A 21,322-nucleotide genomic window follows, 5' to 3' on the forward strand; every position below is an offset into this window, starting at 1 on the left:
CAGGGCCTGTCAGAGCCAACATTTTTACTTTTGAGTAAGGCCAATTTATCAGGTTTTTAAAAATGGGTTATATTTTTGGTGTCAAGTCTAAAACACTCTTTACCAAGTCCTAGATCCCAAAGGTTTTCTCTTTTCTCCTAAGTTTTCTTCTAAAAGTTGTAAGTTTAGCATTTTGTATGTAAATCCATGATCCATTTGAGTTAATTCTTATATAAGGTATGGGACTTAGGTGGAGGTTTTGTTTTCTGTTTGTTCGATTTGTCCAAGATGCCCCGGTACCATTTGTTGAAGAGTCTATCCTTCCTCCATTGACTCGCAATTTCCATCGTTTACTTCCTTTAGTTTATTATACTGCATATATAGCCTAATTTATGATACCTGAATTATAAAATCCATATCCCCTAAAATTTTGCCTAGTCTTTCTCTCTCTCCTTCCCTCCTACTCTCTCCCCCCATTATCCTCTCTCTCTCTCTCTCTCTTTCTTTTCAACAATAGGTAACCACTGAGAGAGCTACCACGCCAGTTCCTGCCAGACATAAACCACTCTGGCCCTTGTGGCACTGGCAGTCGGTGACCATCCAAGACCCAGTGTAAACCAGAAAACAAATGAGTGAGAGGCCCCCAAATGGGGAACTCGTCCGGCATGGCTGTCTTAGGGTGGGCTGGCTGGGGAGGTGGTCACCCGAGGAGGTGAGCCCACAGCCGAGAGCCGGGGGCAAAGGGGAAGCGGAGCGTGTGCTGAGGGGAGGGAGGGAGGAGGCGGCTGGACGGGCCCTGCGGCCTGGGCCACACGCCCGCGCTTAGTCTAGGACAGGAGGCCACGGAGGGTGTTTTCAGCAAGGGGCGAGTGGCCCGATTTGCATCTTGAGTTTGCCTTGTCACGGCAGCCTCGCCACCTGCTTACCCACGTCAGTGAGCCACAGAAGACACCGGCATAGCTGCTGGCCTCCTTCAGACAACCACCGGGGCCACCGGGACCCACGGGGTGTGTCATTACTCTCGTGCCAGGAGCCCCTTCCTGCCTCTTTCCGGTGACAAGAACCGCTGGCCGGAGTGGGACACAAAGCAGGCACAGCTGGCCGGCAGCGGCTGCAGCAGGGCTGGATGCAGGGGAGGCGCTGGAAGAGGGTCTTTCCGTCGCCAACGGCCTCTTGGGGTAGATATTTCCAGATTACGGATCTGGTGTCATTAGAAAGCACAGCTATAAATTAGGCTGCTCAGGAGCATGGGGTGTGTAATAATTAAGTAATAAAAGTCACGACGGGGGTAAAGGAGCTGGAAAACAAAGAGCCGCTGTGTGTAGGCTGCTCTGGGAAGAGACAGACCCCTGGGCGGAGGTGGCGGTGCAAAGCCGCTGGGCCTCCACTTACCCGGCTCCGCCCGGTCCCCAGGAGTGCCCTGCGTGGGGGAGGCAGCTGTGCCAGGACATCCGGGGTCCAGTCCGGCTCTGCGTCTGTCTCTGGGGCCACGAACTCACACGCCTGGAGGGCCCAGCAGATAGAGACAGGGATGCGGCCTCACGTCGTCAAAACCTTTCAAGACAATTGAGAAAGTTGTTGTTTTTTAAATGTAAAATTTTTCCAGTTTTTAAGAGTTGCCCACCCTTTCCAAGTCTCCTGGGACAAAGCCAGAGGCTCAGGTGTGCAGTCCCAGGTCCTCAGCCGGGGGTCCGCTTCCTCACGCCTTCCTCCGGGGAACACAGTCACAGGCAGGGTCTGAGGCGGGAGCCTGTCCGGGGCCCTTGCACCCTTGAAAATCTGGGGGAAGCCACGGACCCTCTCCTCAGACAGGTGTCTTCACATGGCTGCTCGGAAGGGACTGTCCGCAACTTTATGGGACTTCGGGGCGCTGAGAGCCTGGAGTTCCACGGTCTCCAAGGCTTCGAGCCAGGGTCCCACCTGCAGCGCCCCTGGCCGCCACCCGGCTGAGTCGGGAGTCCCTGGACGAGGTCCCCAGTGGCAGTGCAAGAGCCGTGAAGGACTCTCCGTGGGCCCTGGGCTCTGGGCCTGCTCTGGACGCTCATGCGGACAGCGGTCCCCTTCCCAAGCTCAGGCCGAGGAGCCCCTGTGTAGGGCTGACCCGTGGCTGCCGTGATGAGCCACCACAGTCGTGGCAGCTGAGAACAACAGGAAGTTACTCTCTCAGCGTTCTGGAGGCCAGAGGTTTGACGTCAAGGTGTCCCAGGGCGGCGTCCCCTCCCGAGGCTCTAGGTAGGATCCGTCCTCACTCCCCCAGTGTCCAGTGGCTCCAGGCTGTCCCCGGCTTGCAGTGACGTGGTGGCTCACGCTGTGTCACCTCCCGCTCACCTTGGGGGTGACACAGGACCAGCTACCAAAGACGTCTGGGCTCACCCCAGATGTTATGTTCATTTTCTTCCACCTATTTGGGGTAGGTGCTAATCTTTTCTCTTTATTTAATTTTGTTATAATTACTTTTTCAAAAACTTCACCTTTTGCATGGTTCCAAAATCAAAACTCTAACACAAAGTCTATTCAAAGAGCTCTAGCTTTCCCCTCTGTCACTTCCTTCCTGTTCTCTTCCTTGTCCTATAGGGGATATCTCTTAGTTAAGTTTGGTTTATCTTTTCATTTTCCTCCTTTTGAAAATACACATATGTATATGTCATATATATGATATGCATCATACATTTAACATGTATCGTGTATATGACATGCACCATAAATTATATATATATATATTAGCGGGGCATCCTATTTGGTTAGGATGCATCATAAATTATGTACTGAATATATATAAATGGGGCATCCTATTTGGGGTGCATATTTAGCTTTCTAGTTGCTCCTAAGTTGCAAATGTGGGCAAAAATTAAAGACGCTGGCAGTTACTAATCAAGTCCTGGCCATTTGGGGCCGGTTGTTCTAGGGGCTATTGTGTGGCGTCCTGGCTTGTTGGCCGGGATGGCATTCTGACCGCCTACAAATCCGACATCGCGGGCTGGCTTCCTAGGCTGCTGCTCTAGAAAATGGGCTGGTTTCCTGGGCCGCTTGCCGCAGACCATGGTGCAGAGTTCTATTTTTATATGCGGTTTGGCCATCGTCCATTTGTATATTCAGTCTTTCAACCTGTTTAGAGATTAGGCCCCACCTGGAGCAGTTGGCCGTCCGCTGCGAGGACGTGAAAGCTGTGTCGTTGCAGAGGCTTGTGGCTGAGCCGTCCGACTCCCAGCGCTGCCCCCTCCGCTCTGGGACCTTACACCCCCACCCCACCCCCATCTTTCAGGTGGGAATAATAACAGTACCCACTTTCCAGCGTTGCCAAGGGCGGGGCATACGGAAGGCTCAGGATAAGCGCTCCTGGGCTGCAAATCGCTGTCAAAGAGAGCCAGAGCTGGACGCCAATGAAGTGGCAAAGACAGATGTTGTTCCGTGCTGTTGCAGAAGGGGAGAGAGACTTCGGGATAGAACTGGGCACCGTTCCGAAGATGGCACAGTGGGGACGGGCAGCCAAGGAGCCGCGTGGGGGGAGTCGGTGGATGGAAATTACTGAGCGGAGGCGTCCGGCAGGGAGAGTCTTGCTGGACGCGCTTAGCAGGGTTCTGGCTCAAGGTGGGCGAGGTGATCAGACATCGGGGTGGGGACGAGGGACTCGATCTGCTGTTGGGGCGATCCGATGCTGAGGGTGGGGCGTGCACGCAGTGGGACGCTTTGACGGGCTTCAGCAGCTCAGGGACTGGGACTGGGAGTGGGTCTTAGCCAAAAGGAGGGCTCGGAGGAGCCCGTCTCAAGTTCAGTCAACCAGTCGCCTCTTTGTCACCATGTCAGGCCCAGCACGCGTAGGCATGCAGCCAGCATTTGCTCACGGGAGGCCCTGTTTCTTTGGGGGCCAGGAGAGCCTTTCATAGCCCTGGGAGAGCGACCGGCTCCAACCCCGGCATCTAGGTGGGCGCGCTGAGGGGCGAGGGCGCCCTGGCCTTTCAGAGGCCTCACGCCCTGTCTGGGCTTCTCCCCTCCAGGCCTTCGACGCCTTTATTTGATCTGCTGCAGCACCGCTACCGGCAGCTGTGGATCCAGGAACAGAAGGCCACCCAGAAAGCCATTAAACTGGAGAAAAAGCAAAAGGTAAGCGCAGCCCTCACTCCTGAGTGGCCGCTGCTGGGGCTGGCCAGGGCCAGGCTTTCGAGACGGACCCCCGGCTACGGCCGTCGTCGGGTGCGTGTGGGAAATCAGGTGGTGCCTTGCGGGGCTGCCCAGCATCAGAGGAACTCAGAGCTCCAGAGGACCGGGGCGATTGTCCGGTCAGCCGCTCTGTAAGCCCAGAGACTGCGGGGCGTGGTCCGGGCCGCCAGTCAGTTGGCACCGTGTGCCTGGGAGCCGTCCCGGTTCCTGCATGGGGACTCTTTCCACCAAAGCACTGCATGACTTCACACACCCCAAAATCAGGCTGTAGACGGACCCGACCTGACCTGGAGAGCAGTGTGCCCTGCACAGTCTATACAGAAAAGGCCAACCCCGCAAAGTTGAAAGAGAAAACTACTTCTGGAAGCGTGCTTTAAAGGACACGTTTTATTAAACTTTGGGAGCACGCCTTGTTACAGATTAGCCAGCAGGCCCCGGCCAGACACTCCTGTGCATCATCATGTCCCCGGTGTCATCCACGCTCGCCCGAAGCCTGTGGGCGGTCATCGCTGCTGTCCCCACTTCCCAGGCGTGGCATCGAGGCGGGGCGGTGCCGGCTCAGGGGAGTTTGGGCGTGCACCTGCTGCAGGTCGCTAATGACACGGGGTGTCAGCGACTGGCAGGAAGTCGGGTCAGTGAGATTTTCACCAGGATAAACATCTTTAGCTGTTAATTCGTGCTGTCGTACACATTTGAAAATACTCAAACGGTACTTCCTTTCAAATGGTCCGGAATTTGGACGTTCGGAGAGCTCAGATTGGCCTCCTCTGCGGTGGATGCAGACCGACGACTGTGAAATCCCAGTCGCTCTATGTTCACGTAGTGCTTTACGGATTTCACGAAGAGCGTGGCTCTAGTGTTGCCGGTTGTTACAACAATCACAACCAACACTGTCCCTGCGCCTGGCTGTGCTCTGGGCTTAGAGCAGGGCTGAGGACGCAGCCCGAGTTCCTGCAGTTAGTCCTCCGAGAACCCCACGAGGTGGGTATCTCATCGTAGCATCATAGTTTGTTTCACTGTCATGGGGAAACTGAGGCTCAGAGTGCTTAAGTGACTTGCAGACCCAAGTGAGTCTGTCTTGAAGGAGAGGTCCCACGCAGGCTGCCTGTGGGAGAGCTCAGGGCTCAGTGACAGCGCCCGTGACCTAGGGCCAAACTGGGGGTCGGAAGTCTTCCTAGAGATCCTGGCACCCAGGGACAGGCCAGGAGAGGCATTTTGGGTGGGAGGCCGGGGATCCCCGGGCGTGGCCGGGTGCCAAGGCCGCTCCCGGCTGTTCTCAGCAGTCGGTAGAGCCAGACACGCCAGCTCTGAACAAGCACGCCATTGTCGTAACATTTAAGAGCCGCCCAGGACTAGTTTACTCGTTAATGGCTCAAGAACGCGTCAACTTGCTATGGTAATGGCCAGTTTCAGGGGGAACATTGCCGTTACGAAGCGCTTTATGGCCCCACACGAGAGCTGCACATTTTAATTAGCAGCTATTTCACGGCAACCCAGAGTGTCGGCAAATCACGGAAACTGGAGCCTCCAGGGACCCATCTTCCAACTCTAGGAGATCTCACGGGCAGTGCCCCTTGTTTCAAAGCGCTGCGCCCCGGAAGCCCCTGCTGTGGTTTGGAGCCAGCACCAGCGCCAGGTGTGTGATTGTGAGTGAGTCACCACTTAGCTGGGGTCTCGGTTTCCTCATTGAGCAAATAAGGGGGTCAGATTACACGAGACCCTGCTGCATTGCACCTTTGTAGAGGGGCGGGAGGGATATCTTTCCTTCCCCATCCTAGGCTCATGGCTGAGGCCCCTATCACAAAAGACAGACTAACAAGGGGAAAACATAGACGTTTATTTAAGTTTTACATGACATGGGAGCCTCCATAAGCAAATGAAGACCGAAAGCCGTGGTCAGCCCCGTGTATCTTGATGCCAGGTTTGACGCAGAGTGGACGGTAGTGCAGAAAGTGCACTGGACAAATAGTATGATCTAATGGCAATAAACTGGGCCCCTAGCAAGGCCTGTTTGCACAGGTTCTTCTTGGTGACTCTGTCTTCAGAGGTAAGGATGTTCCTTTCCTTGGGTACAGGGAGGGCACCTCTCGAATGAGGGTCTTATGACTTGTTTCAGGGGAAGGGCAGTAACCCTTCCCAGGTTTTATGTCCTGCTTCAGGAGGGAAGAAAGGTGGGGAAGTCAGAGAGACCGTCCTACCTCCGCCCTTTTTCAATATGCCAAGCTGGAGCCCCGTCACCTAGCGCACAGTAGGTGCTCAGAAAACACTGGCTGAACCAAGCGCTCGGGGCTCTTCCCGCTCCGAGATCTGTATGGCTGCTGCTTTGTCTTACGAACGGCCTGAACCCGCTGACGCCCTTCCGCAGCTGACTCTGAGGCCGGAGGCCTTGGGCCCTGCTGAGTCTGCCCGGGCTGCCGTAACGAACACCACGGGTCATGGGGTTCACGCAACAGAAATTTACTGTCTCACAGTTTTGGAGGCTGGAGGACCAAGATCAAGGTGACATCAGGGTTGGCCGCTTCTGAGGTCTCCCTCCCTGGCCTGCAGACAGCTACCTCCTCGCCGTGTCCTCGCGTGGTGGGGACAGCGCTGATCTCTCTGCCTCTCCCTGTAAGGGCTCCAGTCCTCCTGGACCAGGGCCCCTCCCTGGCTTATGACCTCGTGTAAGCTTGATTACGCCCTCGTAGGCCCTGTCTCCAAGTACGGCCACACCGGCTGTGAGGGCTTCCACACATGATTTGTGGGGGACACCACTTAGTCCACAACCATCCTCATGAGCTACGAACTTGCTGGCACGGTTAGCGGGCACAAGCGTGCAGCTCAGGAGCAGAAGGGCTTCCCCTGTGCCTCCAGAGTCCCCCCCATGGGCTCTGACCCTCGCCCGAATCCCTCCCCCAAAAGGAGCCCTTCTTCCTCCTCAGACGGCAGGCCAAGGTGGGGACCTGCTCCGAGAGACAGTAACCCCTCAAACCACATGTTTCTTTTTTACTATCTTTTTTTTTTTTTTTTTTTTGAGACAGAGTCTCACTCTGTTGCCTGAGCTAGAGTGCTGTGGCGTCAGCCTAGCTCACAGCAACCTCTGACTCCTGGGCTCAAACCATCCTCCTGCCTCAGCCTCCTGAGTAGCTGGGACTACAGGCATGAGCCACCATGCCCAGCTAATTTTTTCTATATATTTTTAGCTGTCCAATTAATTTCTTTCTATTTTTAGTAGAGACAGGGTCTCGCTCTTGCTCACGCTGGTCTCGAACTCCTGACCTTGAGCGATCCTCCCGCCTTGGAGGAGTGCTAAGATTACAGGTGTGAGCCACTGCACCCAGCCTAATCACACGTTTCTTTGTTCAAACGCCACGGAGTCCCTACGAACCACTGGGGCTGTGTTAGCCACAGAGCGAAATGTCAAGGACAACTAGGACACTGTTCCTGACCTCAAAGTGGCCACGTGCCAGAACCCACGTGTTCTAGAGCCAGACCAGAAACTGGAACAGTCGGGAAGCCTGGATCCCAGGCCCTCGTCCACTGTGCTGTGGCCGGGGACAGGGCCAGGGCGTCAGGGGCCGTGAAATAGCCTCCGAGGGGGCTGGGGCCAGCAGGAAAGTCACGGGTCTGTCATGGCACGAGTTCCAGTCCATATAGCCAGGTGACCGCCTCCCCCTTGCATTCCCTGGCCTGCAGGTGATCCTGGGCAAGCTGTACGAGACCCGGAGCAGCCAGCTGCGCAAGTACAAGCCGCCCGTGAAGCTGGACGCCCTCTGGCGCATGCCCCACTTCCAGAAGGTCAGTGCCGCCTTCCCCTGCCCTCCTGCACCGGTGCCGGCACTGCTCACTCTGCCCGGCCTTTACCTGCTGTCCAGGAGTGCTGTGGGCTTCTTACCTTCCGTTAGCACAACAAAACCGCAGCCATGGCAGTAGCAATAGCTGACACTCTTGGAGCACGTCCCCAGGGCCAGGGGGCGAGCCCTACCTGAATCTCTCGGTGACTCTTTGCATTCACGGAAGGGGGGTGCTGTCGGGCCCGTGGTACAGACGGGGACTTGCTGAATGCTGCCAAGTGCCAGAGTCCTGGGCCGAGCCCAGACGCCTGCCGGCATAGCCTGGGTGGCTGTCCACCTGAGGCAGAGGGTTTGGCTGCCTGGCCAAACCCTCCTGCGATGGGGTTGTCAATGCACCACGTCCTGCACCAGGAACTTGGGGTGCAAGACAGACACATGCCCACAAGTGCTACACCTCCCACAGGCAGGTGTCACTTGGGTGGGGGGAGCAAATGTGCCCTGGGGACTGGCAAAAGCACATGATGTGCACCCAGACTGACCTAGGTAAGCACCCAGCGAGCCAGCCGTGTTCCAGCGTCAGCACTGAGCCTGCGCGCACGCAGCCGTGGTGCCCTGCAGCGCCCAGGTGGGCATTCGTGTCCAGCAGGTTTCAGCAGGGCCGGGACAACGTCAGAGCCGGGCACAGTGCAGAGAAAGGGAACCGGGAGATTGGGGAACGGTGGCTTCGGGATGGGTGGGGCGCCGTGTACGCCCGGCCTGGGCAGAGGGAGCCTTTCTAGGAGGCCACAGGGGACTCACCTGGCGCCAGGAAGACAGCTGCACAAAGCAGCGTCCCCGGCCAGCCCGGCCTGGCTGCTGTGTCGAGTTAAACTGCAATTTAGACAGTGAAGGGGCCGGTGCCTTCCTGAGCCTAATGCTCTTGAACAAGCTGCCGAGCTTCGCTGGAGAAGCCTGCTTTGCTCCCCCGACGCGGCCTCGCAGCTCCTGCCCACGCAGCCGCCACCAGCATATGTCAGTGACCATGCGCCCTGCCGCCCGTCAGCCTGCTGCCACCGCGCACGCAGCACATGCCAAGGAAAGAACAGGGCCGAGGGCCGTTCGAGAGCTGGTGGGAGTCGCCTTAGAGCCCCTGTGACCACCCGGCCACCCTGACAGCGAGACTCATCTCTGGCTTCTCCGTCTCTCTCAGCTTCCCGCCCTTTCGAACCACAGCCCTGCTCTCTGCTCCTCCCTGGCACACGCAGCGGACCCCGTCCACGGCCTCCGTCCTGGCCCTGCGGTTGCCGTTCCTCCCTTGCCCTTCGTGACAGCCCCTGCCATCCGGACACGGAGTGCTCCAGGGGCACGAGCAGCCCCCACGGCCCCTCCCGGCCCCTCGTCTCTGTTTGGAGTCCGAGGCTGTGGGCACAGGAGGCTCGGGGGGTCCCCCGCCAGGCAGCACTGGCACTGCCATGCTGGGGGCTCCTGCCGTGTCCCGACAGCGCCTGGCCCCGCGCAGGGATCCAAACGCAGAAATAAACTAACGTGCTCCATTTTCCAAACAGGGATCTGACTCAGCTGAGCACGAGTCTCTTCCAGCCCATAGATTGTTCTAAAACGCTGTCACGAGCAGCCAGCAAACCTGTAATAATGACCTCTCGTTCGGCGCCAGGCACCGTGCGAAGTCCTTTGTGCGTGTAACTGCATTTCGTCCTCAGAGCGAGCACCTGGCTCCGCCGTAGGGCTGAGAGGCAGGGTCAGCACCTTCCTCGCTGGCAAGTGGCGAGGCCTGGGGCACGGGGTTGCGCATGGCCGGGCCAAGCTGGGCCCCCCAACCCCCATCGTGCCACGGAAATAACAAGGAAGGCTGCACAAATGCAAGCCCGGTATTAACTGGGTGTCTGTCGTCTTGGGGAAGCCCAAGGATGTTCACAGGATCCCGGCAGTTAAAGCTGCGGGCTGTCAGCCCCATCCTGTGGCCAGGAACGGAGGCCAAGGACTCCCAGCGCGGGCTCCTCCCCAGGCGCTGCCCTGTACAGCCCAGCGGGGACCCTCAGACCCAGGGTGCTGCTGTTGTGGCTGTCACACTCAGGCCCTCCCTGCCCCGCCAGGAAGCAACGCCAACAAAAGGGTATTCGTGGAGCCCTTACCATGTGCCAGGCGCTGAACAAGCATTATCTCAGCGATCGTGGCCCCATTGTGCTGATGTGGAAACTGAGGCCCAGAGGGGTGAGAAGTGGATCCCAGATCCATTCTAGCCCCAGGGCGTGCTGCCCTCTCTCCCTCCCCTCCAGCCCCCTTCTTGACACCAAAGGTCTCCTTTCTTCCCCATCGAGGCACTTGCCAACTTTGCAATTAATTAATTCCCCGGGCAATTTTTCGCCTTGCCCGGAAAGTGTGCGCCCACAAGGACCACGTCCCCAGAGCCCGCAGGGTGCCCGGCACAGAGTAGGGGCTGGCCAGCGTTGGTGGAATGAGTGAGTGAACGGACTGAAGAACGGACGACCGGCAGAGCCCAGAATGACAGAAGAATTTACAAGCTCCTGCAGACCCCACGAAACCCCTCCCCAACCCGCACCCCCAAGCACCCGCCGCCCCCCGAAGCTGCCCAGTGGGTGCGGGCTCAGAGCCCCAGGGTCACCCACAGGCCTGTCAGGTGTGAAGCCCGGGAGGGCCTTTGTCTGGGCCCGTGTGCGCTGATCTGCGCCCCCACCCCGGCCCCATTGTGAAAGGAAAAGCGCTTCCAAAAAAGTTGAACCTGTCACGGTGATGGATAACCTAAATGGACTCTCCCCGCTCACGAACAGATGTCGCCGCTGAACTCTGTCAGAAATAATTAAACACCTTTCACACGGAAAAGCAGCAGGCAGGGCGGGCTTTCTGCGCCACTCGGCCAGCCACTCGGGGCCACCCCCGCAGGAGGGGCCCCAGACCCCGCCCCGGCCCACACGGGCCACTTGCGGACTCGAGGGCGAGGGCGGAGAGGGACCAGGAAGGGAGGGGCGCGTCCCTCCTCACGGGTGCTCCAGGCGGGCAGCACCTGCGCCCCATCCGGTCTATGCCACCGGCCACCGCCACGGCTGGCCAGTGTCTGAGATGGGGGTGGGGGCTCTCTGGGCCTCAGTTTCCTCATCTGAAAATGAGGGGGTAGGACTAGTTCTCAAGGCCCCTTCCAATCCAAGGTTTCATGGTTCCGAGTGCACCGGCCAAGGAGCCATGTTGGGGGCATGGGGGCTCTTGGAGGTGTGGACCCCAAACCCAGAGTGCACTGGCAGGGGGAACAGCTGAGGCCATCCTCAGGCTCCCTTGTGGGGATGGGACGTGGACTCGTGTTCCGTCCCGGCGCCTGGGCCCACGCTCTCGGTGCCCAGGCAGGGGGGCTCTCTCCCGCCCTTCGGCAAGGCGGGCTGGGGTCCTCGGGGCAGAGAGCTCGGCCGGCGGGAAGGGAGGAGGGACCCTGCGGGGTATGTCTGTGTGAGCCCACGACTCCAGGGTCAGCCGACAGGGGTCGAGTGGTGACCCTGCCACTCCCTACCTGTCAGGTGGCTCTACCTGTGTGAGACCCACTTCCTGCTCCATAACTCGGGCTAACGGTCCCTCCTGGCAGGGCTGCTAGGAGGGTTTGTCGAGCACACGGGTGTACGGCGTTTAGCAACGTGCCTGGCCCATGTTAGCCACCCATAAATGGCAGCGGCCGAGAGGGTGGCCGTGGTGGTCGTTCATTCACTCATTCACTCATTCGCAAATCTTTCCCACGAGCACCGCCGTGCCAGCCCCTTGCTCTTGGCACAGTGATGTGGTGAACGAGCCAGACTAAGGTCTTACGGCTGCCGTGGGGCTGCCGGCCACCGGCACGGAGTGAGACGGACAGACAGATGGACAGCCGCACAGGAGGACGGCTGGACGGGGCAGTGTGAAGAAGCCCCAAGCCCCGCTGTCCGGGGTTCACAGCCTGAAATGGTCAGGAGACGCCAACCTTACTTGGCAGCGCCGAGTTCAGCGGGTGGGACGGTTCCCTAAGGATGACCCCGTCACACACAGTCCCTGTGGACTGGCCCTGCTCACGTGCCTTCTGTGCAAACCTCGGCGCTCCTCCCAGGCGGGTCCGGACCCACAGCCACCCAGCCGCCCTCCCCCGGGAGGCTGAGAGCCCCGGTCACTAACAGCAGCCCCTTTGCTCTCGGGAGGGTCGCTGTCAGAGCCACGCGGTCTACGGCCGCCTGAGCGTGAGCCCTGAGAAGCAGATGGCCCCCCTCTGCCCAGCGCCCGAGGGGCAAACGCTCCCCAGTGCTTGGGGTGGCGCCAGTGACCACGGGGAAAGCCTGGATGCCACCAGTGGAGAGACACGCTGGGGGGGTTGGACAGTGAGCTATCACACAGCCACGGAAAACCATGGCTTCGATCGCGCTCTCGGACACTGTGATAACACGTCATTGGGCAAAAGAGTCTGTGCGCGAGACCCAACCCCACCCCGGGTGGCAGCACCGAGCGTCCTTCCGTGTCCGCAGGGCAGATGCAGACACCAGAGGGAGGGGCCCCGCGCAGTAACAGTGGTGATCTTTGGGGGGTGAGGTCGAGTCTGAGGTCGAGTCTGATGCTCTTCTCTGTATGGTCGGAATTTCTGCAGTGAGTGCATGCGACTTTCGCAAAGCCAGCAAGGCTATTTTGAAGGAGGTTTCCGAAGGGTAGAGGTTCTGCTTCCTCCCCAGCTGTTCTTCCCAGGGTCCACCCCTGTGGAGCCCGGTCCGTCTCGAGGCCTGACGACACGCTCACTCGCTGCCGGCCCAGCCTGGTGGCGCCACTCAGTTTCCGGCAGCCGCGCCCAGCAGCCAGGTCTGCTGACTGCCGGAGTCTGGGTCCATGTGGCCAAGTCCACGTTGTTATTGGAGACCCAACATCCACTTCATTTCATTTCATTTATTTATTTTTTAGAAATAGAGTCTCGCTCTCCAACATCCGTTTCAGAAGGGGGTTTGCCCGAGCATCTGGGGGTCCCCACCCCACCCCCACAGGAGAGATCCATGCCTCTCCTCCACAGCCCCGAAGCCCACCAACATTACATAGTCATTCAGTCGCCAAAGTATGAACAAATCGTCTATATTTTCATTTGGCTTTTGTTTTCAGCCCCACTGCTTTAGAATAATGGCCCAAGCTATTAAGCTAACCGTTTGATTTACAAGCTCTTGTGCTCCGAACGCCGGGATCAGACTCCTCTCTTTGTGGAAGACTAACCCTGCCTCGGGTCTCCTGGGCCCCTGGCTCCCTAATAGAACAGGAGACGGAGGGAAAAAATACATCAGCAGTCAGCCGAGCAGTGACACCCAGAGACGCAGCTGATTAGCAGAAGCTGCTGAATCTAAGAAAAGGGTTTTCTCTGCCACCTTTAAGCTCTCGTGCAAATCATAGCCGGCTGCAAAGTTAACTCTCTGTTAAACCCCTGGAGCAGCCCCCAGCCCGGCCGCCCCGTGGCCTCTGCCTCTCCAAAGGGCTTGCCCGGCTGAAATGAAGGTGTGTCCGACCCCAAAATCACTTTTTTCCAGGCCCAAGAAGGGCAATGCCAGATCTGCTGCCCCTCCCAGGGGTCTCTGCACAGCGATGTATTTTAAGAATCCTGTTGCTCCCTTGCATGAGAATAAGAAGCGTCCTGTGCCTCCGTGGAGGGCACCAAGCGCAGGAATGGCATCTGTCACACGCGGAAACAGGGCAACAGGAAGAATGATTCAGAGGCCCTGATGCGGCTGACATTCCTTCCCTAAATGCGGATACCCCCGTTATAAATCGATCAGTATGCAGAAGAGCTGACTCGCCGAAGGGATAGCAGCAGCAGCTTCGTTGGTTTTACATAATCTGGCACCTCGGAGGTACAGAATTTTTAGGCACCTGCTCACGAGGTGACATTGCTGCTCAGATACTGGCAAGTCACAAATAGCCAGAGCCAGGGACAAGGGGAAAGGAGGTGGGGGTCTGGGGGGGTAGCGGCCGAGTTCCCAGAGCAGCACCAGGAGTCTGGGGGTGGGTCTGCAGAGGCCAGCGGCGAAGGGAGGGCCAAGGGTGTCCCTTCCAGCAGGACCCGCTGACTCCCTCTAGTTCCAAGGATTTTCAGTCTAATTCAGAAGGCTCTTCTTCCCCACTGGGCATGAAAATACTTCAGTTTTTATATTGAACACCAACCAGAAAACATTACGAGTAAGACAGCTGGTTTGGGCATCAGTGATATATTTCTAATCTCTAGGGACAGCAAGCCTCTCGTGGAATTTGGGGAGCTGATAGACCTTTGGGGAGCCCCAGTTTCTTCTTTCAGCTTCCAGCTCATCCCCAAGAGGATAAATCCTTGATGAGCTACGGAGAATCCCGCTGGCTCAGGGAGGGGTTTGGGCCACATCTTCCGGCCCTGGAACGACTTCCTCAGCGAATCCCTGGAGCCCCTCTGGCCCCCTGGTTTCTGAGTGTCCCCACTGTCAGCCTGTCACCGGCGCCCACGCAGACGGCCTGATGGGATGGGAAGCTGCAGGCCCTGGCCGATGAACGGCATTGGGTGACTTCCTGCGGTAGACTCAGGGATGGTCCGAACCGGACCTGGCGAGAGGGCAGGTGAAATGCATCGAGTCGACGCGAGCCACGCGGGCAACCTCCCCGCGTCCCCTCGGAGACGGGGCGTGCCCTGGGATCTGAGCACACGCCGGGGAGGACGTTCGGAATGGGGACGTTTTTCTGGCCTCTTCCCTTCCTCTCCTCGAAGAAGTCCTGGGAAACGATGCCTTAGAGTGGTACAAAGAAAAAAAAACTGTGGGTAGTTTGACCAAAGGCTGGAAGAGTAGCGGGAAGAAGTTATTCTAAAGGTGGAGTTCCCAGGTGGCAGCAGTGACAACATCCACAGCCGGCACACCTTGAGTCCTTCCTAGATGCCAGCCTGGGGGCTTTTGGGAACCTTCCCATCTCCTGTCACTACGCTCGCTAACCCCACGTGGTAGAGTTGAGTGTCCCCGTCTCGGAGATGAGAGGCTAAGCTGGAAGGTTAAAGTCACGTGCCTGAGGTTAACAGCTAGCAAGTGGCCGAGTGGGGACCCAGCCCCCGTCTGGCTGCCTCCAGGCCTCAGGCACTGGAATTGCCGATAAATACTAAGGACCTGCTACTGGGGTCGGGGCCAGTGGGTCCCAAATGCAGGGCCTGGGCAGGAAAGCAAAGGGCGGTCAGGAATGAGGCTGTTATGGGTGTCCAGAGGGTCGTGGCCGGCCCTGCTCTGGCTGATTTAAGCCCTTGCAATAAACTAAACTTCCCACTGCCCTGAAAGCCTTGAGACCTTGGTAAAACCTGGAGCATCTTTTAAATTGTAGTTTGGCCCCAAGGCTAAAGAGGAAAGAGGCCGCTGATGTCGGATTTAGGCTGGCTGGACTGAAAGGGGCAGGTGAGACAGAGCCCAGCAGGAGGGCCAAGGCTGCGTCTGTAAAGTGGGGACGGTGACAGAGACAGCCCGGTGCTGCTGTGGGGGGGGCGCCCAGCGAGGGCCTGGCTAGGAGAGGGTCACGGAGCGGCAGGTCCCTGGGCTGGGCGAGGCCTGAGCATCTGCTCCTGTAGGTGAGTTATTCTAAGACTGGGCTGCGTCTGGGGTCCTCTGGGGAGAGGGTTAAATGCGGATTCTGGGCCTCTGCCCAGGATCCTGATCCAGTGGGCCTGGGGTAGGCACCAAACCTACATCTTCAGCAAGCGGCTCCCAGGGTCAATGCCAACTCCACTCCTCCACGGTCATGCTTAACGTACGTATTTAGATGCCAGGTGGGTGACTTTCCTAGCTTGATAGGAAGCTCGCTGGGGCCTTCAAAAGAAAACCTGCCTGTTGGGGACGGGTCCGTCTGTTAAGCAGCCCCAGCGATTAGGAACCTCTGTCTTGGTCTGCTCAGGCTGCGAAAGCCCACAGACCGAGTGGCTTCAACAAGAGGCGCTTGTTCCTCTCGGATCTGGAGGCTGTAAGTCCAAGATCAGGGCGCCACGCCCATTGCGCAGCAGGCTCTTTCTCAAGTTCAGCCGAAACCCGCCCCCTCCTGCCTTCCACCTCCTGGCTCTGTTCCTCACTTCCGGAGCCCCGTGGAGTGCCCCTCTTCCTGCTAGGCGACAGCCCCACGAGTTCCCGACGTCAGGCCCCCTTTCCGCGCAGATGCCGGGGCTCCTGGCTGCCTGCCCCTGAGAGCAGAGTTCTGAAGGCCAGAAGGCAGAGCCCTGTGCTGCAGGGACAGCAGGCGGCCGGGCTGCCGCGGCCTCTCCCTTTGTCCACAGTTACAGGACACCGGCCAGCCCAAACTGCATTTCTATGTATTTTCAAACAGAACTGTGGTTGAAGACGCCATTGCGCCACTCGGATCACTTAGTATTAAATCCGTGTAAAAATTCCTCGCTGGAGGGCAATTTCAGGAGAGAGCTGCAGTCAGACTTGGGTACCACTAATAGTAATAACGGCACGACCGCCACTTCCTGAACACCTGCCGAGTGTGCCTGGTGCCGTGCCAGGGCCTTGGCAATGACCCCGTGGGGTGGGCAGGGGCCCCTTGCTTCCCAGGTGAGAAGCTGAGGCCCCTGGTCTCTCAGCTAGAGGGTGACGGCCCTGCAGTGCGACTGTGTCCCTTCCGCGGAGGAAAAGACACCGCCGACGTGATGGGACGTGCTCCTCTTTGCCTCGTGTGGCAGAAACCGAGTAAGAGTTAGAATCTGCTCCACTCCGGGCCCAGGAGTCTCCACACTTCTCTTCAGTCTCCGCCTTGTGCAACCCTTAAACATCTCATTTCACGTCGTGTGCCATTCACCGGACACCTTCAAGTGACTTGGAAGCAGACAGGGCACAAGTGTTGGAGAAAATAAAACACCTCTTCCACTTCGAGTAGGAGCTGGGCAAAGCAGGCGGAGAGGGTCTTCGGGTGCTTGGAGCTCAGGCGCATCTGCAAGGTCTCTGTCGTCTTATCCCAGGCTGCTAACCCCTTCATCTGTCCACCCACCCGTCCTCAGCCCTCTGTCCATCTGCTCGCGCATCCAGCCACCAGCCAAGGCTTCACGGTTTGTCGAGTGTCTACTGGGTGTCTCTTACACTAGAGTGACCCCGGGGCCTTTGGAGGCCTCCTGCCTGCTGCCGTTTCCCTAGAGCAGTGTCCAGACGTGGCGTTAACATCCTCGCTGGCCGAGGACACTTCACTCCAATAGTCCTGCTTGTGCCCTGACAGGCTCAGCCTTGTCAACCACAGAAAGGTTCTGTTCCTTCAAAAAAAAGATACCAGAAAGAAATTCTTCCTGCTTCTTATTCCGATAAGATAAAAAGGGAATAACAACACCAGGCCCCACTGGGCTGTGCTCTCCACCACCCCGATGGGCCGAGGACACCGGACATCTGAGCGTGTCCCAGCTTCCCTGGCGTGGACACGCGTGGCTCCACAGCCCCTGTGAACACGCGGTAAGGGCTGACGGGCACCGTGTGGACAGCCAACAGAGGACTTAATTTGCAACCGAGCACAAAATCAAAGACGCTGTCAGCTGAGGAACCACGTGCCTGCATAACCACCTTGCGCTACCTGGGAAAGCATCGCCAGGTAAATTTCCAGAGAAAGTAATTAAGGAAGCCCCATTGTCTACGTTCCGCAGCAAAATTTGGAGCTCTGGAATTTGAAGCTCACCAGGGATCTGGTGTCTCCTCCCAGCCTGATCCTTCATCAGGGCAGGCTGACGAGGGGATCCGCCACGTGTCCCCCGCCCCCGGCCCTGCCCTGCCGCGCCCTTCTAGCACCGTGTGTCCTGCGTGCGTTGTCTTGTCAAAGAAGCAGTAAGCAGCAAATAAGATCACCGCTTCTTGCGATGAGGGTGAGACTCATACACGCATGCACAGGCCTGAGATCTGGCAAGAGCCAATTAATATTTATCAAGTGCCCACGGTGCACACGATACCGAGAATCAACATGCGAAATGTGCAGTCCCTGGCATCAGGGAGTCTACACTCGGATTCACACACGGTTCTACACGCAGACAGATGCTCCGTGTGTTTGGGAGCAGCTGCCCTGGGTGGGGCATCTACGTGGCCCGCGCTGGGGGGGGCGCTGCTGAGACACCAGCCCAAACCAGCAGGGGCTGTCCCGTCCCCCCTGCAAAGGGTCCCATTAACATAACCCTTTCACTGGCTCCTTGGTTCTCACTCCTGCTCCAAATGGAAGAGAAGGCCCTGCTCTCTCCACTGACTATCAGGGTCTGCTCTGACTCCCACCTCCTGATATTTCTCAGAGGGCTGGGGCTGGGGCTGGGGCGCCCGCCGGAGGAGCCCCCAGCCCATGTGCGGGCCGAGCGCTTCCAGCCAGACACCTCGGGCCCCTCCCAGAAGAACAGAGCCGAGCCGGCTCCCATCATCTGGGCTCTGAAAAGAAAAGGGGGCACCTACCCCCGGCGGCGGCACGCTTGTCACGGCATTTGTTGACAAGCCCATTGAAAACAGACCTCACCGCCGCTGTGAAGTTTGCTCCGTCTCCCATTCACTGCTTTCTCAGACAGTTTTTGAAAGGCGAAAAGTCTGGAAAACACACACACGCGCACACACACACGCACACACACGCGCGCTCTCCCGCCGCACCCCGGAGCCCCGTCACACAGAGGGGGAGAGAGAGGCGAGCCCCCTCACCTGGCCCCACAGTGCACCGCCTCCAATTAAATCAAAATGGTTTGTTTTTAATGGTCTTTTACACTGACAAGTGGGCGATCATTTTGGGCCCACCAGCTGTCAGGGAACTGAGGCGAATCCTCCGTTGATAATGCCCAATGCTTCCAATTAGGCGCCGCGGCCGCTCCTGGCGCGCTAACGATTCCCCAGCCGGCCCGGCCCCTTTGGCGCTGGCTGTTTCTTCTCGCCTCCTCCGCCGCAAATTACTGACACAAAACGGAAGGGCCCGCGTCTCCTCCGCCACGCCAGGCCCGGGCCCTGTTGGGTTTAATGAGCCGATGGAAGTTTCGTGGCTCCGGCGCTAAATTCTTTTCTTGTTTGACAGCTGCTCGGCTAAGGCGAGTGTTGACCTTATAAAAGATTTAGTGTTTCTCATTATTTTCTGTCAAGCTTCACAAGTGATGGCTCGGCGGGGATCATTTGCATCCCGGCGTGTCGTGCGTGTGCGTGTGCGTGTGAGCGCGTGTGCGCGCAGTGGGACGGGCCCCCACGGCCGAGACGGGGAGCGGGAAGGGGTCTCTCTCCCTCTGGTATCGGGCTGCTGCGCCACGGCTGCCAGGCGGCGTTCTCCCTGGGCTGCGCTTTCAAAGGGAAGCCAGAGGCCGACGGCCGGCGGTTCCACGGCTTCCAGGCCTCCCGAGGGAGCTGGAGCCGCGGGGGCCGCAGGAGAGCCCCGAGCCTGGCCGACTCCCGAAGCCCCCCGCCGGACCACCCCCGGCAAGAGGACGGTCTGCGCCCGGCTGCGTGCCGAGGACGGTTCCAGGCCCACACTCCAGATTTCGTCGGGAGGGACTCACTCTCTCCTTGCAGGGCCCGGCTAAGGCCGCCTCTGCCCCTTCTATAAGGACGTAATTGTTTTAAAAAGCAGAACGTCCTTTTTTCAAGTGACATGCATTATCCTCCCCGAGGTGACTCTGGGGCACGTGTCAGTCCTTGCTTAGTTTGGCGCCCGAACCAAATCGAGGCTGCTCCGTAACTAACAAGCTGCAGGGCGTCCGCGCTTTGCCAGCCCCCGCTGGCCTCCCCGTCTCTTGTCTTTCCATCCCCCAGTTCTCCCCTCGCTCCTCCCTGCCTGCTGGCCATCCCAGGCACAGGCGACCGCGGTTGCATAACGAGGGAGAGGGAGTTGAGGGCAGAGGAACGTGTGGATGTCCCCTCCCTGGGGTCTGTGTGCATCACTGTTACCATGGGAGACTCTATTTTGATCTCTCAGAGCAAACTCATGGCACCGTCTCCCTCCTGTGCCCGTGGCAGACCTTGCCAATCAACCATTGCGTACTTTTTTTCCGAAAGCCTAAATTCAGCCTTAGAATAGTTTGTGACGGAATTGCAGCCATCAGCCACATCAGTCTAGTGGAGCCAATAAGTGAAACGAAATGTCACCTCCTCGCCACCCCTGCTTTGGAGGGGCCACGCAAGTGACTTGCTAAGTATTCATAAAATTCCTCTTCTTTTCATGCTCCATTGAAATGATATTTATGTAAAAGGAAATAAAATATAGCCCACTACAGAAAAATAGATAAATTGGACTTTATCAAAATTAAAAACTTTTACACTTCAAATGATAATATCAAGAAAGTGAAAAGACAACCCACAGAACTGGAGAAAATATTTGCAAATCATGTGTCAGATAAGGGACTTGTATCTAGGAATATATATATATATATTACTCTTACAACTAAGCAATAAAAAGATAAATAACTCGATTTAAAAATGGGCAAAAGATATCAACAGACATTTCTCCAAAGCTGATATACAGATAAACACATGAAAAGAGGTTCTACATCATGAGCCATCAGGGAAACGAAAATCTCAAAATTACAATGAGATATGACTCTGTACCCACGAGGAAGGCTGTAATTATAATGACAGACAATAACAAGTGTCGGCGAGGACTTGGACAAATTGAACGCTTGTACCCTGCTGGTGGGAATAAAGAATGGTGCGGCCACTTTGCAAAACACTCTGCAGTTCTCCAAAAGGCTAAACAAAAACAGAGTTTCCATGGGACCCAGCAATTCTACTCTGGGGTCTTATCTACGCAAGAGAAATAAAAACATACATCCACACAAAAACACGTACATGAACTGTCCTAGCTGCATTATTCATACTGGTCAAAAATCAGAAACAGTTTAAACGTCCATCAACTGATGAACAGGTAACAAAATGTGGCGGTCTCTCCATGCAGTGGGATATTATTTAGCCATGGGAAAGAATTAAGTGCTGTTGTTACAGGTTACCACCCGGAGGAGCCTGGAAAACATTATGCTGAGTGAAAACAACCAGACACAAAAGACCATACGTCCTATACAAAACGTCCTTATATGAAACGTCCAAAATGGGCGAATGCACACGAATAGGAAGTCAAGGGTTAGTGGCTGCCAGAGGCTGGGGGAGGAGGAGGGCCTGACTGCTAATGGGCATGAGGGTTCTTTTCGGGGTGATGAAAATGTTCTAAGCTTAGATTGTGGCGGTGGTTGTACAATGCTATGAACACACTAAAATCATTGATTAACACACTTTAAACAGGTGAATTTTTATCATATATGAATTATTTCTCAATAAAGCTGTTTTCTAAAAAAGCCAAGTCACTTGAAAAAGAACTAGCCACTTGAGTTAGATGAATGATCACTGCCCGGATTCTGTCTCTGGAGGCTGCTGGAACAGGGTGACAATTGGCCACCACGACACAGGCTCAGATGACGAGGGAGGGTCTGCCCCCCATTATCCACTCTGACTCTCGTTCACCTG

The 21,322-nt window shown here is 57.0% G+C and overlaps 1 protein-coding gene across 1 annotated transcript in view; it reads left to right on the forward strand.

Moving 5' to 3' along the window:
• Nucleotides 1-21,322, forward strand: part of CFAP77 (cilia and flagella associated protein 77) — a 124,308-nt gene that overhangs the window by 90,927 nt on the left and 12,059 nt on the right. Inside the window, exons 4-5 of the mRNA XM_012744130.3 lie at nucleotides 3,975-4,080; nucleotides 7,813-7,914. Coding sequence (XP_012599584.1) covers nucleotides 3,975-4,080; nucleotides 7,813-7,914 — 208 coding nt within the window. The remainder of the gene's footprint in view (nucleotides 1-3,974; nucleotides 4,081-7,812; nucleotides 7,915-21,322) is intronic.

The sequence above is a fragment of the Microcebus murinus genome, chromosome 12, assembly GCF_040939455.1.
Source record: "Microcebus murinus isolate Inina chromosome 12, M.murinus_Inina_mat1.0, whole genome shotgun sequence".
NCBI lineage: Eukaryota > Metazoa > Chordata > Mammalia > Primates > Cheirogaleidae > Microcebus > Microcebus murinus.